The 27,143-nt window shown below is 38.4% G+C and overlaps 1 protein-coding gene across 3 annotated transcripts in view; it reads right to left on the reverse strand.

Moving 5' to 3' along the window:
• The window catches only part of SYT1 (synaptotagmin 1), a 351,719-nt gene that overhangs the window by 57,620 nt on the left and 266,956 nt on the right, over positions 1-27,143 (reverse strand). For all 3 annotated transcript variants that reach the window (XM_071552174.1, XM_071552173.1, XM_071552172.1), the window contains 2 exons: positions 25,083-25,250; positions 18,895-19,062 (listed from right to left, as the gene is read on the reverse strand). In XM_071552174.1, coding sequence (XP_071408275.1) covers positions 18,895-19,062; positions 25,083-25,250 — 336 coding nt within the window. The remainder of the gene's footprint in view (positions 1-18,894; positions 19,063-25,082; positions 25,251-27,143) is intronic.

Consider the following 27,143-nt stretch of genomic DNA (forward strand, 5'->3'; position numbering starts at 1 on the left):
TATGTATACATAATTTATGTTAGTAAATTAGTTTGATCTCTGATAGGAACTGTAAGTTAGTGTTAGAAACTTCCAACTGGGAGGTTTATAGATATTAACCTACTCATGTATAACGCCTAAACACCAATCAAAATATTCTCTTCATCTAAGCAACTTCATAACTTCATTACTTATAAAGAGGATGCAATGGAGCAGAACATAAATGACACAGACAGTGCTGTTAACGCCTTTTCTGCTTAGGAAAGGCTATTTGAAGTCCTGTTGAGAATCCGGACTTTTTAGAGATGACTGTTAAGTGGCTCCTTCCTGTTCAGTGTTTCTTCTCCTATCTCTCAGTAGTCATTTTTACCTTGACAGTATACTCTCCTAATAAGCTACAGACAATAATGCTATTTATGCAGATTACTCTCATTCGTACCACAGAATGTCTAACAGAGATATCTATCATATTAATATTAACATTTTCTGCATTTCTGTGGAAGTTATTATGAGAAAATTGATTCTTGCAGCTCTCTTGGTAAAACAATATCAAAATAAGAAGCCACAGTACTATATGCTTTTCCCTATCTGGATTTAAGATTTAAAAAAACCACAAGAGTATAGGAAGGATATAAACAGAGTGCAGTGGGTCTCCAACTTCAGGACCTGGTTTTGATTGTGACTGTTTGCATAAGTCTAATAGAAACCCAGTATGATGTATGGTGAAACACCCAAAATAGTACCATCTTACCCTATCAATATTTACAATGGAAGATCATAATGGTCCCTGTATAGTTTTCATAGCAACTAAAATGCTTTAAAACTCTGCAGAGAAAAAAGGACAGCATAAAGGTGGGATATAAGCTAAATGAGTGTCTTTCAAATTCAGGAAGCCCAGGTAAACTGTCCAGGACTCTCTAGTCCAAATTCCCACAGTGATGGGCCTCAGACAGTTTTGAAGCCATCACACTTAGTCTACACAGGGAGATCTCAAATCCAACAAATTCTTTTTCTTGGCATGTAAGGCATGCATACACTAAGCCTCAAAAAGCGCAAAAATAATACCAGTAACAGAATCACATGGATGCAGGAATTTGTGACATAGGCTGGTCACAACTTCAGTTAAGCCATGGTAGCAAGTGGGCAGAATTAGCAACCCATACAAATAGCTGGGATCTACAGTTGGAAAGTATTGCTCCTCCATGCCCCACAGAATAAATAGGGATTGCACTGGGAAAAGGAAATATTAATTTGTTGGACTCTGTTTTTTTTTAATTTAAAACTGAAATTTTATAGCTACCACAGCTGTCTAACATTACCAGCTTCAAAGGCATTGCATTTTTGACAAATATATAGTTAATCAACAAAGCAGAAAATTTCAAACACGCAATAAGTATAATCAGGAAAGAATCTTTTGCTCTTATACTGGCAAAACAGTGCCCAGATGAGCCCACAATATGAATATGATTCTGCCACAATTAGGCAAAGGAGTGGGAAGGAAGCAAGAGGCTCTTAAAACTCATTTTGCAGAAGTAGGCTAGAAATAGTTGGTGCAGCAGGGAAAGATAAGGAAGAACTGGAAAGAAAAGCTGGAGCTAAAGTGTCAGCCCACTATTACAGCACTTTTGCAAACTATCACATGAATATGTATGCACACCACATACCACTGAACTCCAAAGTCTCTGCACTACTTCTGGGATAAAGTACTGAGAGCAAATAGGAGAGTGACAGTTCTCCCAACCTTTTCAGGTCAAAAGACTGATTGCAGAAGTACCTATTTTAGACTTGCAAAATGTTACCTATAAATTCAGTCAATATAAACTTAAGGGCTTTAACAACTAAACCATTAATCTGACAATCAGAATAATTCCTTTGCTGTCTGAAAGAAATTTCATGCCCATGAATACAGCAGCCATGTTGGCAGTAAATAGGTGCTAAAAGTCTCTGGAGAGAAGGCAGAACCTACTTGATTGTACCTCCTGCACTTTTGACAGAAACATTTTAAAACAACATAAAAGTGAGAACAGACAAGTTCCCTACTGCATGGTTCTTTATTCAAAGATCAGTCTTTACTTCTGGAATAACCCATTTGTCTTACAAAATGGGAGTACAGAATGTCTGTGATCAAAACTCTCTCCTGTTTGATTTTACTTTTTCCTTCAGAAGTGTCTTCATAGTTTATATCCTCTTTAAATGTGTAAACTTGGCCATAACAGGAAGCTCCTGATAATATAAAGGGTTCCATTACAAGCAATGTAACAAGTAAATTTAGAAGTGAACTAAAAAAGTTACAGCAGAAGTTCTTGAGGCAGGATCCAGAGAGCTCATTTTGGATCCTGTAAAAAAGGGACTATCAGGGAAAACAGGCTAAAGAAGAGATTGAAAGGACACTGATACTAGGTGAACAGATAACAGAAATAAAAGCAAAAATCTATGAGGAAAGTTTCAAAAGGGTGAAGTTCTAGGGCAGACAGGGAATAATCTTTCTAATGAAGTGAATTTCTTAAAGGTCATTGGGAGATGGTATCTGTAGGGATACAGTATTGCTATAAAGTAGGAGTGAGGAAGACCCAAAAGAAATGGTTTAATTGCACGTTCCTTTTGATTGATTTCCCTACTACAGACCTACTTCTTTGACTCTTTTGTGATACAATCTCTGTATGCCACCATTACTTTTTACTCTTGCTTAAAGGGAACAGACTTAGCAGGGTTTTCTTTGGAAAAAAATAAATCTACTCTTCTAATTTTTTTTCCTTCTCCCCAGTCCTCCTCCAAACACCATTACTTCACACAGAAATTCATGATCAGTCTCTCTCCTCTTATTGCAATATATATATATAAAAGCAGTAGATTGCATTTCTTTTAACTGCTCTAACTATGTAATATTCTCCAACACAATTGTAAATTGGACTTGAAAGAAAGTGGACAATAATTTGAACCAGCCAATGTTATTAAAATATTAACAAGCTAGGTTTTGTCAGATTCTTCCTTTAAGTCCTCTCATTACATTTTTAACTATTTAGAGAAAGCACTTCCATTACTGCTTTCTAAAAAGCAGAGGAAATGGAAAGAGCAAATACTGTTATTATTAGTAGAAAATGACATTTCACAGTCATCAGTTTAAAAGCATTACAATCAGCTGCCTCTTGCAAAATGAGAAATGCTGTGGCCAAAGGCAGCTGAAATCAAAGATTAGCAGAAATGCACTCTTTAATTTCCAAACAAAAGACCCTGCTACCAAACATACCAACTTCTTCATTAAACAAGAAGAAAATGAATTTCTGAAATAACTGAAGAATGGAAAAATTAATTAAAAGAATCATACATGGCTCAACATCAGCCTGATTTTCAGCTTTGCCTACCCACAAATGCTTGCAACTGGCTGCTCTGCTTTAGTGATTGCATCTTGCTCTGTTTTGCCACTTGGATTCTCCTCAGCTCCTGCCTGATCATATTTATAAATGTCACTCACGTCTATGCAGGCCAGTGCACGGAAACAAAATTAATTTAACTGAATGGCACATTAATATTATTACTTTTGACAGCATGGAAAACTTATTAACCACAGTATGTCACAAAGCTAGTCTTCTAGTGAGTAGTCTAAGTACAACATTAAAAGGAAATGTAATACATTTGAAAGAGTTTTCTTTTGACTTATCAGACATTGTGAGAAGTCAAATCATTATGCTTTTCCATAATTACTAGAATATTATATAAGCACAGCAGTCACCCTACAGAAAGTCATTCTCCTCCTGTGACAGGGGATAGGAAGCCACAATACAGTACCCTCGGCTTGACTTGAAAACATCTCCTGTACTAAGTACGAGCACCTTAATGCTCAGTTAATGCAGTGTCTGTGACCGGGAGTGATTTAGTTTTCATAAGTGATCAAAATCAAAGCTTTAGATTATGGATTGAAATTACAGCATACATCTGAACATATACAGGATCAGTAGACAGCAGAGAACTGTAATTAAGAATCAAATCAATTAGCAATTTCTTTCTTGTAAGATGTAGAACTGGATGTGGTACTGTACTAAAAACCTGCCATGAATAGAGTCCTTGCTACATACATTATTGATTACTGAAAGACAGAACAAACAGATTTAAACAAACCAGAAGGTGGGAATGACTGGTATGGTGGAATGGGTATGATCATATGGCTGCTGGTAAATATTGCTGAAATTCAACAGCCTCAGGCAAAGACCATCAAGCAAAATTAGTGCCTCCATTACTGAAGCCATACAGTATATTTCTGTTTATTCTGCAAGAACCACAATGAAAAATTCAGTGGAATTCATGGATTACCTTCGTAGCCAGCCATCTCCTTCCCTTTCCTGAAACTGTAACAGACAGTACTAAGACTTGCACCTCATACCAGTTCCAGCTGCCTTATAAACAAATGGTTCCTTTTGCCGTGTTCCTACCACAGCCTGGTTCAGTCAGCTCCTGTTGACTGATGTCCTCCTTTTTCTCATCTCCTGCTTGCTGTAACACCAGTTCAGCTTTCAAGTTCCTCCATAATATCCCCTAGCACCACCTTCAGCTTCCTTCCATGACTTCAGTCACAAATCCCCCACAATACAGCAGTCTCCTTCAAAATCTCCTAAATTACCAGTTAGGCAAGAAAAAGTATGTCATGTCATTGTTTTAAAACTGGAAACTTGCGAGTTAGTTAGAGGCAAGCCAAACAGAACATGCTCAAGGTTTTCCCTGAATAGGGCAAGAACCTGAGCATCTATTCTCTCTAAGACATTACATTCCTTTATGTTTATAGGAACCTTCTGGGCAGTTAAATGCCACTCTGATGCCCCGTCCCGTCACATCTCGAAAGCTAAGCAGGGTCAGCCCTAGTTAGTACTTGGATGGGAGACCTCCTGGGAATACTGGGGGCTGTAGGTTCTAGTCCTGAGGACTTCACTGTCACTGTCCAAGCTCGCTTGGCTGTGGCAGATGAACCTGAGGAGTAAAGGGTGGGGCCAGTTCTGCACACGCTGTGCCTCACCTGAAAAATCCCCTGCACAGGCTCGAAGGGCAACCCACATGGGGAGAGCCCTTCCCAAATCTTCATTCACAAAGCTGAGCCATGGTGATGATGACAGGAACCTTCTTATTCTGCTCTCCACCTTCTGGGGCAGCATGCAACACCATTTTGCACCAAAACCAGCTTGTGCCTTTATTTTTTCACAGAAAGAGAACTCAACCATAGAGGCAAGGAAGGATCCTCACTGTGCTGCAGCCACAGGAGGGACCTACAAAGGGCTGCAGAGCAGGGGAGGGCACAACAAGATATAAAGGAACTGGTTTGTTAATGAGAAAACAACAGACTAAAACAGCTGATCCAAGTTAACAGCTGATAGGGGAAAACCAGTTCTCCACCTGTCATTTATCAAGGTGAAGAAGATTTTCCTTCACATTGTCCTCCTTTACTATTTTTTGTACTGGAGATTTTCCCAGAGCATCAAAACTGTCTAAAAATATGAGATGGAGTAAAGGATATGCAGCTGGAATAGAGGCAAGCTGAAAATCCTCAGAAAAGCTCAGAGCAAAACTTCTAGTGCTCCCTAGTTTGAGGGAAGTCAGAAATATGTAAAATACTCTCTCAGATAATTTCAGTATTTTTGTCTTTGGTTCCACTTGAAATGAATGAATTACTAAATGTCTCCTTCTACAATGCATTGTATTATATGTCTTGAGTTCAGCACATTAAGTATTTGTGCTCAGTTTAAGAATGAAGTCCTTTGAACTAGTGCTACATATTCAAATCTGTGGAGTTACTGATAGCAGGCTCATACCTGCTTCTTAAACTAAGCATTCAAACATATATTTGTATGAAACTACTGAAAGATATTCGAGTTTCTGGATAAATACATAGTGGCAAAACCCTCTTTAATTACTCCACCTCTCCTGACTATTTCACTTTGACAAACTCTCTTAACACTCCCTTCTTTAGGAAGACAAGGCAGCTCATCAAAGGTCATCATAGCAATCAGTACCATACAATTTTATTAATCTCTTCAGTAAGAAGAGATCACCGCAGTCATCTATAAAATCTAGCAAAGAAGACTGCATTTATCATAAAATTTCTGGCTCAATAATGTTCACTTTTAATAAATCTTAGACCACAAGGGAAATTCCAGAAGACTGAAACAGTGCAAAAGTTAAGCTCATCTTACTCAGAAAAAGGCCAAATGGGATGAAGGTGGTATCTATCAGCCATTTGCCTTTTATCAAACCCAGATGAAATAAAAGAAGAACCCATAAAAGTTTATATTAATGTTGATTTAAAGGATGTAAAATATAATGAATGTGAAGTCACATAATTTTATGGAAAAATGTCTTTTCAACGAAAACCAGATTCACCTTTGACAAGTCTGTAAATTTGGTTGATGAAGGAAACACGCAAGATTTTTTTTTCCTTTTTTCTGTTCAAGGTCTATCTCTGTTTTATAGGCATGGAAGAAATTTTGCTGATAAAACATGCAAGATAAAAGTACTATCATAACAGTAAATAATAATGCAACAGGTTGGTCAGAGGGAAAGCGATAAGTCACTTAGCTGTAACTAGTGACACGGAGGCCATTTTCATACAGCCAAAAGCTGTATTCTACATTATAAAATAAAAATCAAGACTCTTTCTAAGAATCATCTGAATCAGGAAATGTATCTTACAAGGCAATGCCTCCTGCTGAGGATACAGGGTCATGAGCTACAGACCACGAACTGCTAGTGTAATGCTGTGCAAAACATTCAATAGCAGATGTGATCAGAAGCAGCTGGTGACTTTGCCTGCCTGACAAAGAAATAAAGTAATACTGCACGCAGTTCTTGTGTGCATATATTTTTTTTGTAAGATGCTAAAAACTACAAAGAAGGTAGAAAGTTACAACTCTCATTGGAAAAAAGAAGAAAAAGCCTGATTGCTAAAAATATAAAAGATACATTTCTGCAGCTTTCTGAAAAGAGGACTGGAAGTGATTTGATTACAGTGCATAAGTACCGTGGAGAACAGGAAGCACCATGTGTTAAATGGCTTGAACGTACTGAAGAAGGGTGTAACAAGAACCAGCGACTTGGAGTAGAATCCAGTAGCATCCAAATAACAAATAAAGTACACATTTTTAACACAGAGTACTTGCTGAAGCTATAAGGGATGTGTTATTCATCTATTTAGGTCTTAAAACCAGAAACTTTCAAGTTTTTGGGTTTGAAGACCCTCTAAGAGTTTCCCAGTGGTGGTGCAAAGCTTCCTATAAACCAATATTGGTCTACTGTCAGCAACCTTCTCTTTGTCCCCTTTGTCAGTAAGCTCTTGCACAGAACTTTTTCATTTTTTTGAAAGTCAGGATGCTGTGAGGAAATCTGAGCTTTTGGAAATTGCAGTCTACAGTGAAGCAGCCAGGATAAAATGCCTAGGGTGGCTAAGAATCAGACCATTTCTAGATCCTTGCTCCAAAACCAACCAAGGTCTGACTTTTAAGCTTATAGAGGGGTTTCCTTGTGCCCACTTCCTCCCAAACTGGCACTGGAGGAACACTAATATCTCCAGGATGCTGCCTGTTTCCCAGACTGACTTTGATTCTTTGAAATGTTCCTTGAAGATCTAGGAGTCCTGAAGATTTAGGGCAGACAACATCACCTAATTTAGAAAAATTCCTGGTTTGATAGGAAATAGCGCTATTTCTAAACAAATAAAGTTTTTTTGAAATGGGATTTTTTTTCCCCAGGAAGAAAATTTCAATGTTAGCTAGTCTAGGCCCAATGAGAATAAAGTAGATCATATTTAAAGATCAGGCATCTTCAGTGACTTGCACAAGCTCATAGAATGCTGCCTTCTGGAAACAAACCCAAAGAATAATGAACAGGTGGGCTAAAAAGTCTCATGAGCATGTCCCAATGTTTATAAACAAGATAGTCACAGCTTTAGATGTAGTGATTATGCTTGAAGGGCTGATTAACAGTTACTTTTCATGACAGGGAACATATAAACAGGAAGAGCCTTCAATTCTTATATAATATGACTTTTGATGGTGCTTGCAGGAACTTATGCCAATTCTGGAACTCTGCAGCTGAAATCAAAGCATTAAACCAAGTCATTCTGTAACATATGATGGCTGCAGAAAATCTAGTAGAGCTTAATTAAAATCTGTTCTCATTTACAATTATAATGTATCAGAAGATACTAATTTTTGGATTTTATGTTTTTATAACAAAAGCTGTAACTTTCACTACATTATAAATGTGCATATTTTTCCTTTAGGCTGATGAATTAAACTAAAAGCACACAGTTCTTCATTAAGAAATCAACCAATAGTTTAGTATCACCAACAGGCATTCTGAAGAAATAATCACGTCTTTTAAGAGATTTCAAATGATTTAATAATTTAAAGGGGATATAGAAAAGTATGATTCTCTATCTACAAAAACATTTGCTATATCAAATTGCAATGACACAAACTGGTTCTCATTGTAAAAACATGAGGACGGGGAAGGATGCACAAATTCAGATAGCACATGCAGTTACAGGTGGGGGTTTTTGAGAACTTTGATGAATTGTCATATACAGTTTTACTGTAACACAAAAGGAATCATGGATTACAGAGATGTGCTGTGGAAGAACTGCAGCTCTCAGTTTGCATCACAGACTTGTAATAGCTGTACCTATTTTCTGTATAAGTACAAGCAAAAAATCAGAGTAATCAAAATTAATACAAATGACCCACATGCCGCTGAAAACTTGACTGCTCTAAAACATCACAGAAAATTAATATTTGGCCTGACTGATTAATGTGAAAGTCTGAATGAGTAAAAACATTTTCAGCATAATCCACTGCTATCTTGTTCTGAGCTGGGCATTATTAGACAGGGAATGTCAGCTGCAGACCTCAGGGCACTCCCACAAAAATGAGCTGCAGCCAGTTTTGAAGCCCAGGCTCTACTCATCAGCAAGAGATCCTCCTTTTAATTTTCCCAGTTAATGAAGACGACAGGGAAAAACAAAGGTAAAATAACTGGATTCCAGATGACTGGAAGTAAGTTAAGTAGCACTTAATATCAAGCATCTAATGGGAAACTCAGGTGCTGCCTGCCCATTGCCAGCCATACCACTGTGAAGCTGCACTGCCATGTTCTATGCCAGTGCCATCAAAAGCAAATTATAAACTCCACATAATGGTAATGTCACAGGGAATTGTTCAGTTAGAATTTTATTACAAGGTCTTTAGCTAAGAAGAAGAGATTTGAGCTCAAGGTCAGCTGCAAGTGGAGAAAGGCAGAGGGAAGATTTAGTTGCCTTTATCAGATGGAAGTTGTGATACTTTCTAGTTCTGTTCTGTTGCAGGTGAATGGTTGCAGCCAATCAGGCAGGAATAACATACCCCTATTAATTCTCTTTCTCACCGCCAGTTAGGAAACTCCTACCTCTGGCATTATTTCTGTAATTGTAATTGCAGACATAATGCTCACGGAAAATGCCTTGGCCTCCACCTGACTGGGTTCCGTTTCAGATACTTCTTTTCATCCAGCTTTTGGCCAGCAAGAAGCACATACAGAACTTACCTGGGTCTAAAAGGAGACCAGAAATGGATTTCATCTGCCCACTGATGATAGGAGCTCAAAGTGAATTGTGTTCTGCTCTAATGAGACAGCAAGAGTAACCACTAGTAACACTGTTGCAGTGATCATACTCAAGCCCTCCACAGAAAAAAATCATAGTCAGGAAACTCTGCAAGTGGAAGGGACAACACAACTACAGTAACCTTCCACACACCTAGTGAGTGAGCCAGCCAGGCAGCCAAGTGAAACAAAAAGCCCCAGGTAATGCAGCTAGAGACTGCTCACAAAACAAAGTCTGCACAAAATCTTCCACCACCAAAGATGCACCACAAAAGAAAGATGCCTTTCTTCTTTATGCTCAGGTCTACAGCTCCTAAGCATGCATACACAAAGAATGAGAGGATATATGCTGAGAAGTGAGAAGGTAGAGGGATTCACAGACAGATTCATTTCTAGTCAACATAAATACTAAAAAGCAAGAGCAGCTTTTGGCTGTCTGCTACAAAATGCAAGTTAATTAATCGAGTCACTCAGGTGTATAGAATGATGGTAGAAGTTAAAAAGAAAAGAAAAAAGGGAAAAGCATAAGAAACAGAGATGAATCAGCATTTTATGAATTTCTCCCTAAATGTGGCCAGAAATATGGAAGTCTGGGGAGGAGGATGGGGTGGGGGGCAGGGGGAAACAGGGTGAGATGAAAGAGGAGAGAGAGAGAAAAGATAGTTTGATCTTTAGACAGTGGTATCAGTCTTGGAGTAAAATTCCTTGCTATTGGAATTTTAGATGACAGAGAAGTTAAAAATTTGAACTGTATAGCACCAATGTTATAAATGGTCATGCTCAGATAAGGTACAGAAAAGCATTTTTTCTACCTTGTTAATCTCTTCAATATTATATATGATGTAGAGCTACCTAGGAATATCCAAGAATAATAATATTTGCTTTGATTGGTGTAATTGAAAATGAAAATGACTGACCATAGTCCTTCAAAAAGAACTGTGTGCACGCCTTAGACTGCAAGATCTTAAAAACTGGAAATGTCAGTTCTCTGTTAACCTACGGGGGAAGAATCCATCAAATGCAGAAACAGAGATATTTTATAAAAAGAAATTTTTTTGCAAGTTATTATTTTGTACAGTAGCACCTTGCCGAGCAAGAATTATATGAACAAGTGAAAAAGGCTATGCTGTTCCAAAGGTTTTTAGAATCTAATTTAAATCATCAAGTTCTGAGTGCTTCTCTAGTTATGATGGTAACAATCAGGAAGCAAGCTGCAGGCCATGGAAAAGAAAGAGAAAAGAAGTACAGGGCTGACTGCACTAAAACCACCCAGATGTATCACCTGTAACACAATCACAACACATCAGCCACTGTGAGGGATTTCGTTGGCCTTTGGTAGAATGATACAATTGAACAGAACTGTAGGACTGAGTTATTGCTGTCTGTCATCCATTTAGCCTAGAAATAAGACCTGGTAATACTTTCAAAGTTCATGTACTTTACCTCTAAAAAAATTTGCATAAACCATATAAAAGCCTAATACCACTGAATTGAAAATGCAGTACTGTGTTCTGGATTCTAACTGTGATTTGGGCTTTTGGCAGTAATTCCTGTCACAAGTCCAATGCAAAGTGCTTCAAACACCAGTTAAGCTCATTGTTGAACTAAATGGAAACACAACAGGTTCTGAAAAGAGGTTAAATGGTTACTATGGTAATCTATGACATAGTCTAAATCGGTGTTTAAAAGCTGACAGAGGGAAAAAATGAAGAAAATGGCCAATCACTTTCTTTCCTGGACCACTGTTCCTAAATCTTTGTATTTCCCTTCTTCAAAAATACATTTTTCTCTGAAGTTTCTATAAAACAAAATCTTTTAGTTCTATGTGAAGTGTGCACAACAAAGTTAGCAGACAAGAGTGATATAACACTCCTCAGCCTCTAAGTGAAAATGTCATTGTCTTTGCAAGACTTGCCCTTTCCTCATGACTGTTAAAATGTTGGTCTCTGTTCTGAAGGTCCTTCTAATGACACTTATGATGGAGTATTTTGATACTGCTGTTTCGCAGCTTCCCTTAGCTCCTGATTGGGTTTGTAACAGCAATCAGATAACAATTTTTATCATTGTTGGTTTGGAAACGCAGGGGAGAAAGGGAAATAAGGTATTAGCCCAGACTACTGCAAAGCTTCTGTCTAGATCTTAGTGAGGCAATTTCTGCCTCTGGATTATGCATTCACTGATGCTGGCAGTCAGAAAAATAAGTAAGTACAGTAAGTACATAAAAATTCAGTTGGAGAACAATGCCGAAAAATTTCAGATACAGAACATTCTGTGACCCTTTCATACCATCGGCTGATTCTACAGATCCATTTAAAATTGGCCTTTATACCTGGGAGTACTCCACCATTATGTCTGGATTTCCTGGAATTCCTTCCTCAATTGCCATTCAAAACACCTCTTCATGCTCTAGCTTCAGTACTTTCCACCTGGAACATACTTCAACCCATGCAAATGACTGATACATCAGCTATTTGAATACAAATTCTGTTGAAGTCCTTTCAAAGAGCTTTAAGATGATTTTGAACCGTCTCAGCATCTTTCTCAAAACCTTATAAAGACACTGTTTGTAATAATGCTTTACAATTGTCATTGTATGAGTCAGTGCTTTTGAACATTAATATATCCTAAACTTGAGCAATAATCCCCCTAACAATAACATTAAGAAGCGGAGGTTGGAAATTGTCCACTGTTCCTTCCTTTAGTTTTGTAATTTATCACAAGGTTTTTAGGAATCTCCTTGGTCTAAAATAAATGAATGCATAAACAAATAAATAAACAAATACATAAATAATAATAATAATTATAAATAATAAAAATATTATTTATTTAAGAAACCTATTATTTTGTGCGTTTTTTATTTTGTGTATTATTAGAATTTTGTGTTTTGTGTATGCATGTGTATTATTTTGTCTATGTTATTTTTGTAAAATATGTATATATTGCATATATTGTATGTAATATAATACATAAAATAGATGTATTCTCTCTATTATATAAGATGCTCAGCACTAAGTGTAGGATCTACTTTGTCAGCACTGCTTAACCTCAAGATGCCCTTCCACACTTGGAAGGAAAATGGTACTAATTTCATTTTTGACAAATCAGCAACACAAGTTTTTCTGATCTCAGAATGAATACTGTCCAGAAAGAGAAAGGTGCCAGAAAAGCCTGAATTTAACACTTTAACTGAACTTCTCCTTCTTTTCTATTGTCCCCTGTATTTGAATTGAATACCTGTAAAGCCAGACAACCTGAGATGAATCAAGACAAGTTCCCTTTTGATTTCAAGTATTCCAATTACACTCTTTTTATTACAACACAAGAATGCCTCTGATCTCCTATGGTGTCTCTTCCAGAGAGGAAGTTAAGAAAGAGAATACTCTACAAAGGTATATAGTGGGATTGTCAGTAGTTTGACTATGAAAGGTGAGAAAAGAAATGCATAATTCCAATAGCCTGAAACAGTACCTAACTGCTCTACTTGAATCACATTGTTTTATCTTTAAAATCACAACATTTTAACATCTTCAATTTCAAGATGAGAAACAACTAATTAACTGCTGGAGAATTTTAAACCAGGCTTGCTTATTCTCAAACTTGAGAACCTGTTTTGTTCCCTGACTCACTATGAAATTCAGTTCCTTGGCAGGGCAGATGCTGTATTTACAATGTTGAACAGACATGCAACACTGTGAGTTTACTCTCTATAACTCTCTACAGAACCTGAATATTAAAACCCCCTTAGATTTAACATTTTAAAGTTTTAATTAACTGTGGTAAGAACTGAACTGGAGAGAAAACAGTGATCCAATATGCAGCTAAATAGGGGAGACCTCACATTTTAAAATTTGTCTGACACTCTGACAGCATCTCTCTAGGGATAATGATACTTTTTTTTGCAAAGCACTGTGCTATTTGCAAAAGCACTAAGTGTTACTAGTAGAGATGGGAATGGCCTATTAGATCATCTGTCCATTTCTCACATAACAGAAAATAACAGTGAATTGCTGCCGTAATTTGACAGTGACTTTTCTAAAAATGTCCTTTAACTCTTAACTCTCTGGAAGTTTCAGTGGTAAAGAGTCAATAAGCTAAGTGGCTCACTAACTTTGTCAGTCTTCAACTTCCATGAAGTATACCAAGGTATTAAATATACTTGTTTCAGGTCCATTTTTCCACCTCATTCTGTCATCTTTTATTTTTTGATGAGGAAAGAAAGAACAAATCTCATGAATTGCACATGGCAAGGTTCACAGAACTGGTCTTCCAATCTCCAGCTGCAGAATGCTTTCATCTCACCCCTTTCCAAGGCAGTAGAGTAGCATTTCTCCTGCTTGAAGTTGTGCATCATGTAGGAGTTCAGCTGGTGTTTTCCAGCAGAGTTACAACTCAGAAGTCATGTATAAAATATATCCATCACAATCCATCGTGATATGAGCATGTATCCATCATGTAACCTATCCATGTGAATGCCTGATCAGGTAATGCATAGGGTCTTATGCGATGGTGTTAGGATCAGGTTTTTACAATTATTGGAGAGATGCCTCTGCCTGAATTAAGGTGCAAACAAGATCATATGCCAAAGTCCATAGTACAGATTTTTATTTAACAGCAAATGTGAGGTAGAGAGAGACCTAAACAGGTGAAAGAAGAAAGGGGGCGAGAAAGAGTGTGACAGAGAGACAGACTAAGTAGAAAAAAATATCACCACTCCATGGATTCCAACAGTGTCCCATTTGATCCTCTTCTTAGGGTCTCCTTGGTGGTGAGAGTCCCAGTCTTGTCAAAGTGATGGCTGCGGCCTGGATCCACGGATGGAAGCCCAGGGTGGTGAGGGCAGAAGTCCGTGGAGGTAAGGGAAATGCTGTGTGGTGAGTGAAGTCCATGTGGTGAGGGGAGAATCCTGTTTGTGAGAAGGTGTTTTACAATGCTTAGGCTAGGTGGGAATGTCCCAGAACATTCCCTGGGGCAGGGAGTTTTACAACGGATGATGTAATACTGGATCATGGGACGTTTCACAAGTCTTTGACACCTTCTAAGATCTTACAGTTCTCCTGGGACAACTGGACAATACTCCAGTGTATCTTATTTCAAGTTCCCATTACAGTCTAAATCAGTAGATATATTCGAGGAGGAGTGGGCTTTGGTGAGCAGTTGCTTCAGTGGAGAAGTATTTCAGTGATTTTAACAATTAGCCAATTTCAATCTCTCACAGATGGCTGTTGTAAAAGGTTTGCAGAACTTTTGGTGGGGGGTACTGTCTGGTCAAGGATCCTCCTCCTATGGTATAAGGTTCTGCTTCTCCACTGTTTTCATGGGAAAGAATTGTTTCTGCTTCTCCTTATAATCCTTAAAATTTCTTGGCATGTTTGCTACAACAGGTTTTCAATTTAAGTGCCAATATAACAAAATGTCTGGAGGGAAATCAGCTGAAGTATTCAGAAGATGACTCTCAGTATGAATCACACCGCTGTGAGCAAAGAAGAGGTCTGTCTGGTCTTCTGCACTGGAGTGATAACAGATATTGGATGCAGTGTGTACAGAGATAAAGTTAATGGCAGTGACATCTGGTACATGACAGAGAGGAGCAAACTCCTGTGATCTGCTTTTTAACACTCTGTGCCCAAACCATTATATGTCAGACTTGGTAAAAGTGAATAACCTTTCAGTATCTACCACTCTTCCCTCCCGTGCTCTCAGTCAAATGAGACTGAAGGACTACTAGATAAGTCATGTCCACATATTCACAAGGAGACCTGAGCTGAAAGAAGTCAAGCAAAAAGGATTCAAGGTATGCAGCTCATTAGCTGTGGCCTCCTCAGTGTTTTGCAGTCGTTGCACAGACTTGTACATTCCCAAAGCACTCTCACAGTCATAACAAATGCTCACATAAAGGCTTGTACCTTCAAAGTGCCTCACCAATATAAATATATTAATAAGACCTTTCCCAGAAGAGAATGCAGTGTCAGTGAGATGCCATTCAAATGGCTAGGCTGTGAGAGGTAGAGCCTCAAATTATTTCATTAAACCTTCATCCTCTGCCATCAATTTCAAGCCCATTTAGAAGAAAGGATAGAAAGTTCAGTGAAGGTTTATGAGCAAAAGGAAGAGTAACTACTTGTAAAATTATTTTGCCCCCTATGATTGAACTGTTAATTAAATTGTAATTCTATGATGTGCATCAACTGAATTTGACATAAAGAAAACTAAAAACAAATTTTTATACTCAGTTTGACTGATACCACCTAGATGGTTCTTTTAAAGTGACTGGTGACAATTACCACTGATGTGCTTTGGTATACATCTTGTTTAGGGGTTGTAACTTAAACACTCACGGTAACCTGACAGCTGACACTTAATTTCAAATATATTTAGAATTCTACTTAGCACTAAGTTGCTAGGAACTGCCAAACTTACCTAACAGCCACAAAGGCAAAAAGTGAAATGAAATCTGTCATTCTTCAAATATTGCAGGCCACAGGGGGATGTACTTTTCAGGGACAAATTCACTATGTAATTATAACCCGTAGAACAGTCTACAAAAGATCTTCAGGTAGCAATAGAATTATATTTGTCATAAATTTTTGCATGAAATCCAGTTGCTTAGGTTTTAATTTGTTTTTTTAGTAAGCCAAAGCACCATATCATGTTCATGATCACTGGCAAGAGACAAGCATGTGTCTGTTGCTACACATCTGGCAGAGGTAAATCATGTTAGCTTTCATACACACAGTGATGTATTTGCTAATTCTGAAACCAGGGTACTTCTTGGTCACAGCAATATCTGCAGTGAATTCGGCATCTCCTGCTATGCCAGCTGATAACACCTTTATGGAGGCAGGATTTTGGCCCCTATTTATTATCACTTAAAATACACTAGCATTTGCTTGGCATCTTTGCTGTGGAGCAGGGACTGGAACATCAGACAGTGAGGTACTTGAGGCAAATATGGAATATGAATGACATTTAGTGTGAAACATAACTCCCAAACCACTGACAGATGCAACTCTGTTGATTCTTCTCAGATTGGGCTAAGTAATTCTTTGAATCAGGCACAACATATATATGACAGGAGTAGAGGTTCTATAATGGACCAGAAGTAAGTTAAGACCATGTGGATTAAATGCTGGTGAGTAACTGGTTTTTATGGGGCCACTTTTTATTTGTCCAGTGAGCTAATGAGCTATTGCAGAAAAGCTACACATAGTATATAGAAAACTAAGATTAAAAAGACTCCATATAACCTCCGTTATGATATTTTTCCATGTTGATTTAATACCTTGTATGCTTATGAACACTGAGATGCAAAATAAAACAGGAGATCTCCTGTAGTATGGAAAAATACTTAGGGTGTTGGTGTAAACACAGTTTTTCATGATGTTTCATAGGATTATATTGCCTAGCTCCTTATAAATAAAATAGCCATCCTTGGTAGCTACTTCAAAAAGGCCCTATTAAAAAATATAATAATCACAATGGTTTTCCTGCATACACTGGAAATATGTATTCCTGCAAAGACCTGAAATATGAAGAAAGGTGAGGGCAACCTAGATTTCGTCTCTATTGCAAAATATTCGAAGCTCTTGTAATATTGTAATTAACTCCTTCTGTTTTAATACAAGCTGTTTTCCATTTCTGCAAGTAGCTCATACTGCTCAATGTCTGTTTCAAGCAGCATTTTCATCACATTGTATTAGCAGAGCATGCAGAGGTGCTGCAGAACAATGACTGAGCCAGACTCTACTGTGGACTTTAGCTAGAAAACTTAAGAGGCAGTGTTCTATGCCACAAGACAGATGAAGCCCCACACTAAGCTACATCATGTTATCTGTCAGCTGCCTATGGGGGTATTGTTTACTTTCTTAAAGCTTGATGTTATACTACAAAGGTAAAGTTTCAATTCCTCTTTGTGTAGTATTTAGCTTATTTTATGTGTTTTGAAACAGAACATAAAACAGTTTGAAATCACACATAACAGTGCAATAAAAGACCAATTTGCTTCTTAATAAAATTTGGAAGGATCAGTACACTCCAATTTCATATTTCCAGTTCTTTGGTATGCTGAGGCCTTAAAGGAACAGGGTCTGTGAATTACAAACTTCCTTTTTCTTTTTTCATTTTCACATTTGGCACTAAGAGTGGAAGAAAATGTTTCATATAGCAAGGGTACAAATGCCACATGCAAAAAGAAAGCCCTTAAAAATGTTGTCACTAGGAAACAATGCCATGCAGAACAGTCTCAGTGTAGCAGTGGCTTTTAAATCAATAAGCAGTTGAAAAAAAGCCAGCTGAAAATACAGTCTTTAAAACAAACATTCAAAAAGGCAGGACTGAAATCTACCACTTCTGGAAATCTGAGAAGGCTGCATGGCTGCATTTTTTGCAAATTTTAGTCCAAATCAATATATTCAGGTTTTTGTCAGTTGTAAGAAGGAAAGATTTTGTTCAGAGATTGTCCCTGTAATTACAGACACTAGGGGTTGAATCCAAAGCAGCTTATTAGCTAAATTAGATGATGAGAAACTCAGACTCACTATTCCTTCTCTTTCCACAAGAGAACTGAAGCATGCTGTACACTCTTACTATTATGAGTGGGCATGGTACTTTCTATCAATCAAATGGAAAAGTAATGTAAAAATGAATACAAAATTGTCTTATAATAAGCAAAAAGTTGGATGTATCAGTATGAAAGACCTCACAGGATGTACAATTTGGTGATTAAATATTTCCAAAAAGTGTCTTGTGTACATGTAGCATTATACCTACTAAATAATGAATCCACAGGATGTTGACACAAAGAGGAAAATAAAAAAGGTGATAAATATTTGAGATGCCATTCCAAAGTTTTTGTAAAATTCATAATTCTAATCAATGTATATTATTGCACAGCAGCTCAATAAAACTATAAGATATTTCACTGAAAACCTACCATTATCATCATGCACAATAAGATGTCTTGAGATGCAAACACTGAGAACCAAAAATATGCACACCACTCTTACAATGCAAATGCAAATTCTATGTACCCAAACTGCACCAATTCAAGAAAAAATCAAATTCATGAAAACTTTTTTAATATGTTGCATTAAGTATCAAAAAGATTGATCAGATTAGCAAAGGAGAATGTCTCATTCAATGAGTATAGGAAAAGATGCTTATCAAAGATTTATCAGGCAAAGCAAGTCTGAGAAATACTGAGATGGGAGCTGTCTCGGCAAAAAACATGTTGCTAGTTTGACTGCTTCTCTAGTTGAGGATAAAAGTGTCCTGGGGGGACAAAGAAAGTATGATTTTTCTTACCTCTTCTTTCTCTGCACTTTGCAAGTCCCTCCACTCCTCAGTGACATGACCAAAGTCCACTGTGTTCATTGCAACTTTATATTCCCCAATGATATCATGTTTGGAGAAACGATCAAAGTCATAAACTGCCATCACTAAAGTTTTTCCACCCAGCTCAGAGTATGGCACCTGCAAAGACGAGAAAATGACAAACTCCACATCTGAGACAATAAAGATTGGTCCACTACAATGCAAATCTATTTCTTTGGTTTAACAGCTGTCACCTCAGGTAAATTGAACTGCAGAGAAAATTATGAGGTGTATTTGTTTCAGAGTCACCAGATGCAGTATTTCTTGAGACAAGGCTCTGGCACTCGATAGAGCAATGTGGCAGCTCACTCATCACTCCCGGGTTTTTCTCATTCTACTTCAAATCATTTTGTGGGTGATGAAACTGAAACAAGAAGCCCAATTATTTGCACTGAAGACACATGAACTTTTCACACAATGGTGTCTTTTCCTCAATAAATCACCTGTCATTACTCAGAGATGGGTAGCTTCCCAGACTGATGAAAAAAACCAGAACTGGCTTACTGTATCTGACACGAAGTAATTAGACACTAAACAGTTATCTTACAGTACCACTACCTATTACTTACCAAGGTGTATTTTTCATTATTACACCTTTTACATGGTAGACACTAAGGTGCTTTCTAAGTCACAGTGTACAGCTACAACTTGCGGTGGCAGAAAGCCAAGTTCTGACCAATTCTGCCACTGTTCTGATGTGGTTCAGACAGATGCTATGGGTTAGGATATTTCTAAGTCACATTTTTAATATTCAGATGGAGACAAGCAGTTAAGGTAAGCTACACTTGAGTGGCTGTCTGAAAAGGTCTAATTTAGGAATGGTTTGGATTTATGTGAACACTTAGTCAATCTGAATGTATTCTGCAAGTATAAATGGTTTCCATGAGCTTCAGTAAATTGTATTAATCGTCTATATAAAAAGAGACATGAAAGTGTAGCATTATCATTGGCCTTGTTAACCTCTTTATGTTCCAGTCTGTTTTAAACCCTAGGACTGTTGCTTTTTGTTACTTTTGGCTTCTACTTGCTTTTTAAAATCACTTACTAATAACATGAGTAATTTTCCTTTTATATAACATGTTATATAATGTTTAAAATAAGCATATCAAGTTGAGAGCCAGATCTAGCTTCCCGTATCAAGTAAAATAGTTTCTGTGATATATATGGTTGTGCATTTTAGTAAAAACTACAGCAAAGTCTATTTTCATTCTGTAAATCACTTGTAGTTTCTAAAAAGCTACAAAGGGCAAATATATGAGGAAGGAAAAATTCTAAATAATGTTAGTTTTATTTTTACACAGCCTCAAAAACAGGAGAAGAAAAATGTTCTTAAGTTTATTTCTCTATTAGTTTACAATATGACTTAATGGATCCTAGTCATTTGGAATCCATGCAAAGACTACATTCATCATTATTTACTTTTTGGCAATCATTAACTTGACCTCAGTAAAGCTCATTTTATCTACTTTCCTTTTAAATGCTTTCTCCATTCATTACATCTAAGGTGGCCTCAGACTCCAGTTTTGTGCTGGATTATAGAATCATAGAATCGATTGGGTTGGAAAAGACCTCCAAGATCATCGAGTCCAACCCTTGGTCCAACTCTAGTCCATTTACTAGATCATGGCACCCAGCGCCACGTCCAATCTGTGTTTAAAAATCTCTAGGGATGGTGAATCCACCACCTCTTCCGGCAGCCCATTCCAATGCCTGATTACTCTCTCTGTAAAAAATTTTTTTCTGATATCCAACTTAAATTTCCCCTGGCAGAGCTTAAGCCCGTGCCCCCTTGTCCTATTGCTGAGTGCCTGGGAGAAGAGACCAGCCCCCACCTGGCTAGAACTTCCCTTCAGGTAGTTCTAGACAGTGATGAGGTCACCTCTGAGCCTCCTCTTCTCCAGGCTAAACAACCCCAGCTCCCTCAGCCTCTCCCCAAAGGACTTGTGCTCCAGTCCCTTCACCAGCCTTGTTGCTCTTCTCTGGACCCGCTCCAGCACCTCAATATCCTTTCTGAACTGAGGGGCCCAGAACTGAACACAGTACTCAAGGTGTGGCCTCACCAACGCAGAGTACAGGGGAAGGATCACTTCCCTGGTCCTGCTGGCCACGCTATTTTTGATACAGGACAGGATCCCACTGGCCTTCTTGGCCACCTGGGCACACTGTTGACTCATGTTGAGCTTCCTGTCAATTAGTACTCCAAGGTCCCTTTCTGCCTGGCTGCTCTCCAGCCACTCTGTGCCCAGCCTGTAGCGCTGCAGGGGGTTGTTGTGGCCAAAGTGCAGGACCCGGCACTTGGCCTTGTTGAACTTCATCCCATTGGAATCAGCCCATCTCTCAAGTCTCTCCAGATCCCTCTGCAGAGTCCTCCTGCCTTCCAGTAGGTCGACACTCCCTCCCAACTTGGTGTCATCAGCAAATTTGCTGATGATGGACTCAATCCCCTCATCTAAATCATCAATAAAGATGTTGAACAGGACTGGACCCAATACAGACCCCTGGGGAAGACCACTGGTGACTGGCCGCCAGCTGGATGCAGCTCCGTTCACCAGCACTCTCTGGGCCCGACCCTCCAGCCAGCTCTTAATCCAGGAGAGGGTACACTTGTCCAGGCCATGGGCTACCAGCTTTTCCAGGAGTATATTATGGGAGACAGTGTTAAAGGCCTTGCTGAAGTCCAGATAGACCACATCCACAGCCTTCCCCTCATCCACCAGGGGTGTCACCTGATCGTAAAAAGAGATCAGGTTGGTCAGACAGGACCTGCCCCTCCTAAACCCATGCTGGCTGGGTCTAATCCCTTGTCCACCCTGAAGGTGCTGTGTGATTGCACTCAGGATGAACTGCTCCATAACCCTGCCAGGCATGGAGGTCAGGCTGACAGGCCTGTAGTTGCCAGGGTCCTGCTTGCAGCCCTTTTTGTGGATTGGGGTGACATTCGCCAACCTCCAATCATCTGGGACCTCCCCAGAGAGCCAGGACTGTTGGAAGATGATGGAGAGTGGTTTGGCAAGCTCTTCTGCCAGCTCCTTCATCAGCCTGGGATGGATCCCATCTGGTCCCATAGACTTGTTAGGATCCAGCTGGCTCAGTAAGTCGGTCACTATTTCCTCCTGGAATACAGGAGGGGTATTCAGCTCCCTCTCCCTGTCCACCAGCTCCAGAGGCCAGTTGTCTTGAGGGCCACCTGTCTTACTGGTGAAAACTGAGGCAAAGTAGGTGTTAAGTACCTCAGCCTTCTCCTCATCTTCCTTAACTATATTTCCCTCCAAGTCCAACAGATAATGGAGGTTTTCCTTGCCCCTCCTTTTGTTATTAATGTATTTATAAAAGGACTTTTTGTTATCCCTAACTGAAATAGTCAAATTTACTTCAAATTCCACTTTTCTTTCCCTAATTTTTTTCCTGCATGACCTAGTTCTATCTGTAAATTCTTCGTAAGTAGCCAGCCCTTTTTTCCATAGTCTGTAAACTTTCTTTTTATCCCTGATTTCTTGCAGAATCTCCCTATTTAACCAAGGATTACCAAGGATGGCCTCAGATTTTGTGAATGATTGCTCCCTCTTCCTGCTTTCTGCTCATGCTGTCAGAGTCTTGACTTAAAGCAGGTGAGACCTTGGTAGAAGAACATGGATAGGAGTTTTTTTTCTGGCACAGACATGTCATTCCTCTAGACATGAACCCTCTTCCCACTTTGGGCCTAAGGAGGAACACCTCCCTTTGCTGGACTAGTGTAGTCCAGCTAGGATTTCTTGGTTTCCTGTTGGCAGTGCAGTGTGGGGATACAATTCAGACAGCAGGAGCCTGGCAAACTCTTGCACCTGGACCAGCACCATGGATAGCTGGGAAAAAGAAATGAAAAAGGGACTAACATAGGGAACCACCCAAAGAAGGGAAGGAATTAGGGCTCAAGAGGCAACACAGCAGAACCCTGAAATTAGCTCAGTTGGTTAAAACTTGGTTTTAATAATGCCAAGGTCATGGGTTCAATCCCCTATTTGGGCCATTGACTTAAGAGTTGGACTCAATGATCCTTGTGGGTCCCTTCCAACTCAGAATAGTCTGTGATTCTGTGATCAGCTCCAAGACCAGGAGGAATTTCTCCTGGTCTCATCTCCTTTAGCAGCTCCATAGCCTATCATGCATCATCTGCAAACTGCTTCTGTTCAAACATGAGTCATCTGATTCGCATTAGCCCTACTCTGGGAGTAAGCCAAGCAGCTCACAACTGTGCCTTGGGCCTGGGCTGCCTGGTGGGCAGTGCTGCAGGAGAGATGGGAAGGATGCCAACAGAAGATGTACACCACCTGAAGTGGGTCACAGGAGTAAAGCTCTGCCTAAGTAAACAAGATATTGTCAACAGTTCCCATGGAAGTTGCTATTAAAGTTGCAGCACTAGTGAAATGGTCTCTTGCCATTGTCATGGTAGCCCTCAGCACAATGACAGCACTTGGCATGTTCTGTTGGTTTTCTCTCAAGTACAGACCACAATATGCAGGGGATGATCAGCACCATATTGGGATGCACTTAAACACACTGTCAGGTCTTGCATGGAAAGCAAACTATTCTCTGGAGCATAAAATTTGAATATTAAAGATGTGACTTACAACAAGTAGACATTATAGCCCACGAGTGGCTGATCTGATTTATATTTTCTGTTTTCATCTTAGATGACAGCATTATTGGTTCTTTCTTTGCTTTTGTGAGCTGCATGGGAATATGTAATTTCGAACTCTGTTTTCTTTTAAACACTCTCTTAGGAAAGCTCGAGAAAAAATAACTCTCCACAAAAGATTACTTTTATGAACATCTTCAAGGCAAAAATAAGCTTATATATGCAGTAGGAGTTGTGGCCTCCAGGGATATCTTTCTCATTGACTGATTTCATAGCCTGAGTCTTTAACTGTTCCTGTTTTCAATCTGTAGCTGTCATTATAAGACTGGGGACAGAGAGAAAGGCCTAAAGTAATGGCAGAAGATTGTGTATTAGGAGAAATCCTGTCAAACAAACTGTAAAATATTCCTTTATTGTATTTAACTGGGGTTTAAATTCGGCTACAGTGTTATAAAAAGCACTATTAATAGATAGTATTGGAAAGATGTAAATACTGTAATGTGAGGTTACACTCATTTAATTCACATGTTATTAAACCTGAGACAGGATGTCTTTTCATATACAAAGTAGCATGGCAAAGAACTGCCATGACAAAGTCTGGCAAGATTAATATGCCATATTTTCCTTCACCCATTTACCTTCTTGAGTTTTAATCTATTTTTGAGGAAACGAAGTATTATACTGAATTTCATAAATCAGACCACAAAGATATTTAAAGAAAGTGTTAGTCTAGTGTAAGAATTGATATGCCAGATGCCAAACCATGGCTAAGGTACTAAGGAAAAGTTTATTCTGAAGTCGGAAACCCTAAATACAGTGATAAAATCACACAGCAGGCAAAAGAGCAGCCCAGGAAACCCGTTCTGGTGCTTTATAACAGCACCTTTCGCATCTGCATAACTTCAAGGCTGTTTTCTCTCCTGTTCTTTATGGTCTCCCTCTCCCCCAGCAGGGGCCTCACAGCGTGTCTGTGAGAACGTTTAGTTCTTCTTGCAGTAGGGGAGTTAACTTCTCAAAACAGACAGGCAAAGAAATAAATAGTGCTATTCATGTGAAGGAATTTTCTTCCACACGGGGTTTTTCCTAGGCCTGGTTCTCCTAGGAGCAAAAGCCTTCTTGAGCAAAAATTCTTCTTCCTCAAATAAATTTTACATGTAGACTTTCTGTCCCTACATGTAGTGAAATTTACATGACATTTGTTACAGCGTCACTGTTTTGTGATTGCTTTTTACATTTTATTTATTTATTGCATTTATTTATTATTTTGCACATAAAATATGGATCAGATTGTAACACAGGATAACCAAAATGCCTAATATCAAACGCTGCTTTTTAAAACTACTGAGGTCTGACCTTATGTTATAGCAAGGTCAAATATCACAGGTTTCTACAATATGAAAATCACTATTCTGCAGGTATTAATTAAATACGACATCTGAATTCATAGTCAAGCATGAAATACATAGTGGTTAAATGTAAGTTTCAGTAATATCAAAAAAACTACCTTGAATGTAAATTGCTCATTGAAAACGGGGTTAAGGGTCTTTCTGTGGACTTTTGTCTCATATTTCTTCTTCTTATCAGGCAGCAGGAAGACTTTCACATAGGGATCGGATGTACCACCCATATCCAATGCAGGCAACTCAGCTGCTTGAATAATCCCCACAAGAAGCTGAAGAGAGAGACAAACAGCACAATGAAATTTCAAACAGATACTTATAAAAACCCTGTAACAGAGATTTACACATGTATACTCTATTTCTGGTCTACGAGAAACTATTTCCCCGTCTCCCCTCCTCCACTCTTCAAGGAAGGCAAAGGAAGCAGCACTATTGACTTTAGAAAACCAATTATGGCAGATGCAGACTGTACAAAGGCTGCTTTAAAGCAGAAAAGAGGTTTTCAAAGGGCAGCTGATTACAGCTAAATACAGACTTCTTCTTTTTAAAGACTGCAATCAAATAAATTTCAATCGCTCTCTCCTCTTGTGCATTATTTTTCTATGCTGAGCACCATGAATAGAAATCCCATTATTAAACAATCAAGAATGCCTAATTTTGACTATAAAATTTGTATTCTAAACCCCCAACACATAACCTTCCCCCCAGCTAAACACAAAAAGGGGATAAAATCAAATGCAAATCCTCAGGCAGAACTTTATTGAAAACAAATGGATCTTGGAGTCTTCCTTATATTTAACTTCTCTTGCTATGTATATGAAGGTGCTCAGGTAGCAAATTAAGGACAGCGTTTTCAAAAAATACCCCATGAAAATTAACTTTTGGCAACTAAATCCTAGTAACAATTTGTAATCTCATTGCAAAACAGAAGAATTAGATTTTTAAATCTCTTACACACTTTAAAAAATAAGACTGAAGCACAGATGAAACTGGTAGATGCCTTGGACATTTTTAAGTGTTATAAATGAAGTCTTATGTTACACCATGTTATGTCATGTAATGTCATATAATCTACACACCCCAGCCCATATTAGGCCTCATCAGCATAATGGAACAGAGTAAAAGAAAATACTTTTAGTCTTATTCCACAGATACAGAACTAAGGTAAACATTGAAATGACTTCTCAAGGTCATTCTGAAGACAGCATATTAAGAACGGGGAATGAAATCTTAGAATATTTTTCTTCTAAATCAGTGCTACAGTCACAATATATTTGCTTCTCTCATGGATGAATTGTTAGAAATTGAAAACAGAGGCTCTAACAATTGGAATACTGAACAATATAGTCAATCTAGGAAAGAAGCTTCTGGCTTCTGAGAGATTTCTCAAAGTTGGACTTATTTTTACCAGTTTTAAATTCACAGTATAGCCTGCATGCTTTCCCTCCTATAGGGTTCTTTAGCTCCATGAAACATTTTCTTTTAGCTGTATGAAACACTTCTCCTTTTCATTCTCATTCTTATTCTAGATGTATAACAGTTCATAAATACATGCACAGGCTCAGGATCTACATCAAGTTTTTCACATCAAAGAGTGAAAAGAAGTCTATGACTTTTAGTTCAGAGTGGAAAAGCAGTTCAATTCACCTTTACAATTTCTCTCTCTAAAACTGAGGCACAGTGCTCTGGAGAGTATATTGGTCATCTTGTCCCCATTTTTAACTCTGTGCAATTTATTAGCCAAATTTTGGGACTGTGAAGTTTCATGCCACTGCACTACACTAACCCAACTGAATCCTCTCTCCTGCTCTTATATCATCTATCCTTCAACAAATTCTAAGCTGCAACATAGTGTAGGGCAGCGAAATAAAACAGGAACCCGTAACTCAAATAATTTATTACTTAATTACAGATTTGTGGCTCTTCCATCCTATTTCCCTTTGTAAAAAATGGTTCACAAAGTCAACATTTCCTTTAATAAAATTGACACAGAAAATCTGTTTTCGTATTTTAAGGAAACTGAAATCCATTTGTCAGAACACATTTGCCGCTTTTCCTTTCCCCCTCTTTAAATCTTCTGCTTCTGAAGGGTCTAATGCTTCATACTGATTTCATACTGATTTCAAGGGGGATCAGTGTGATTCATCACATGGCCAGAGAATTTG

Source organism: Pithys albifrons, chromosome 3 (assembly GCF_047495875.1).
Source record: "Pithys albifrons albifrons isolate INPA30051 chromosome 3, PitAlb_v1, whole genome shotgun sequence".
Taxonomy (NCBI): Eukaryota; Metazoa; Chordata; class Aves; order Passeriformes; family Thamnophilidae; genus Pithys; species Pithys albifrons.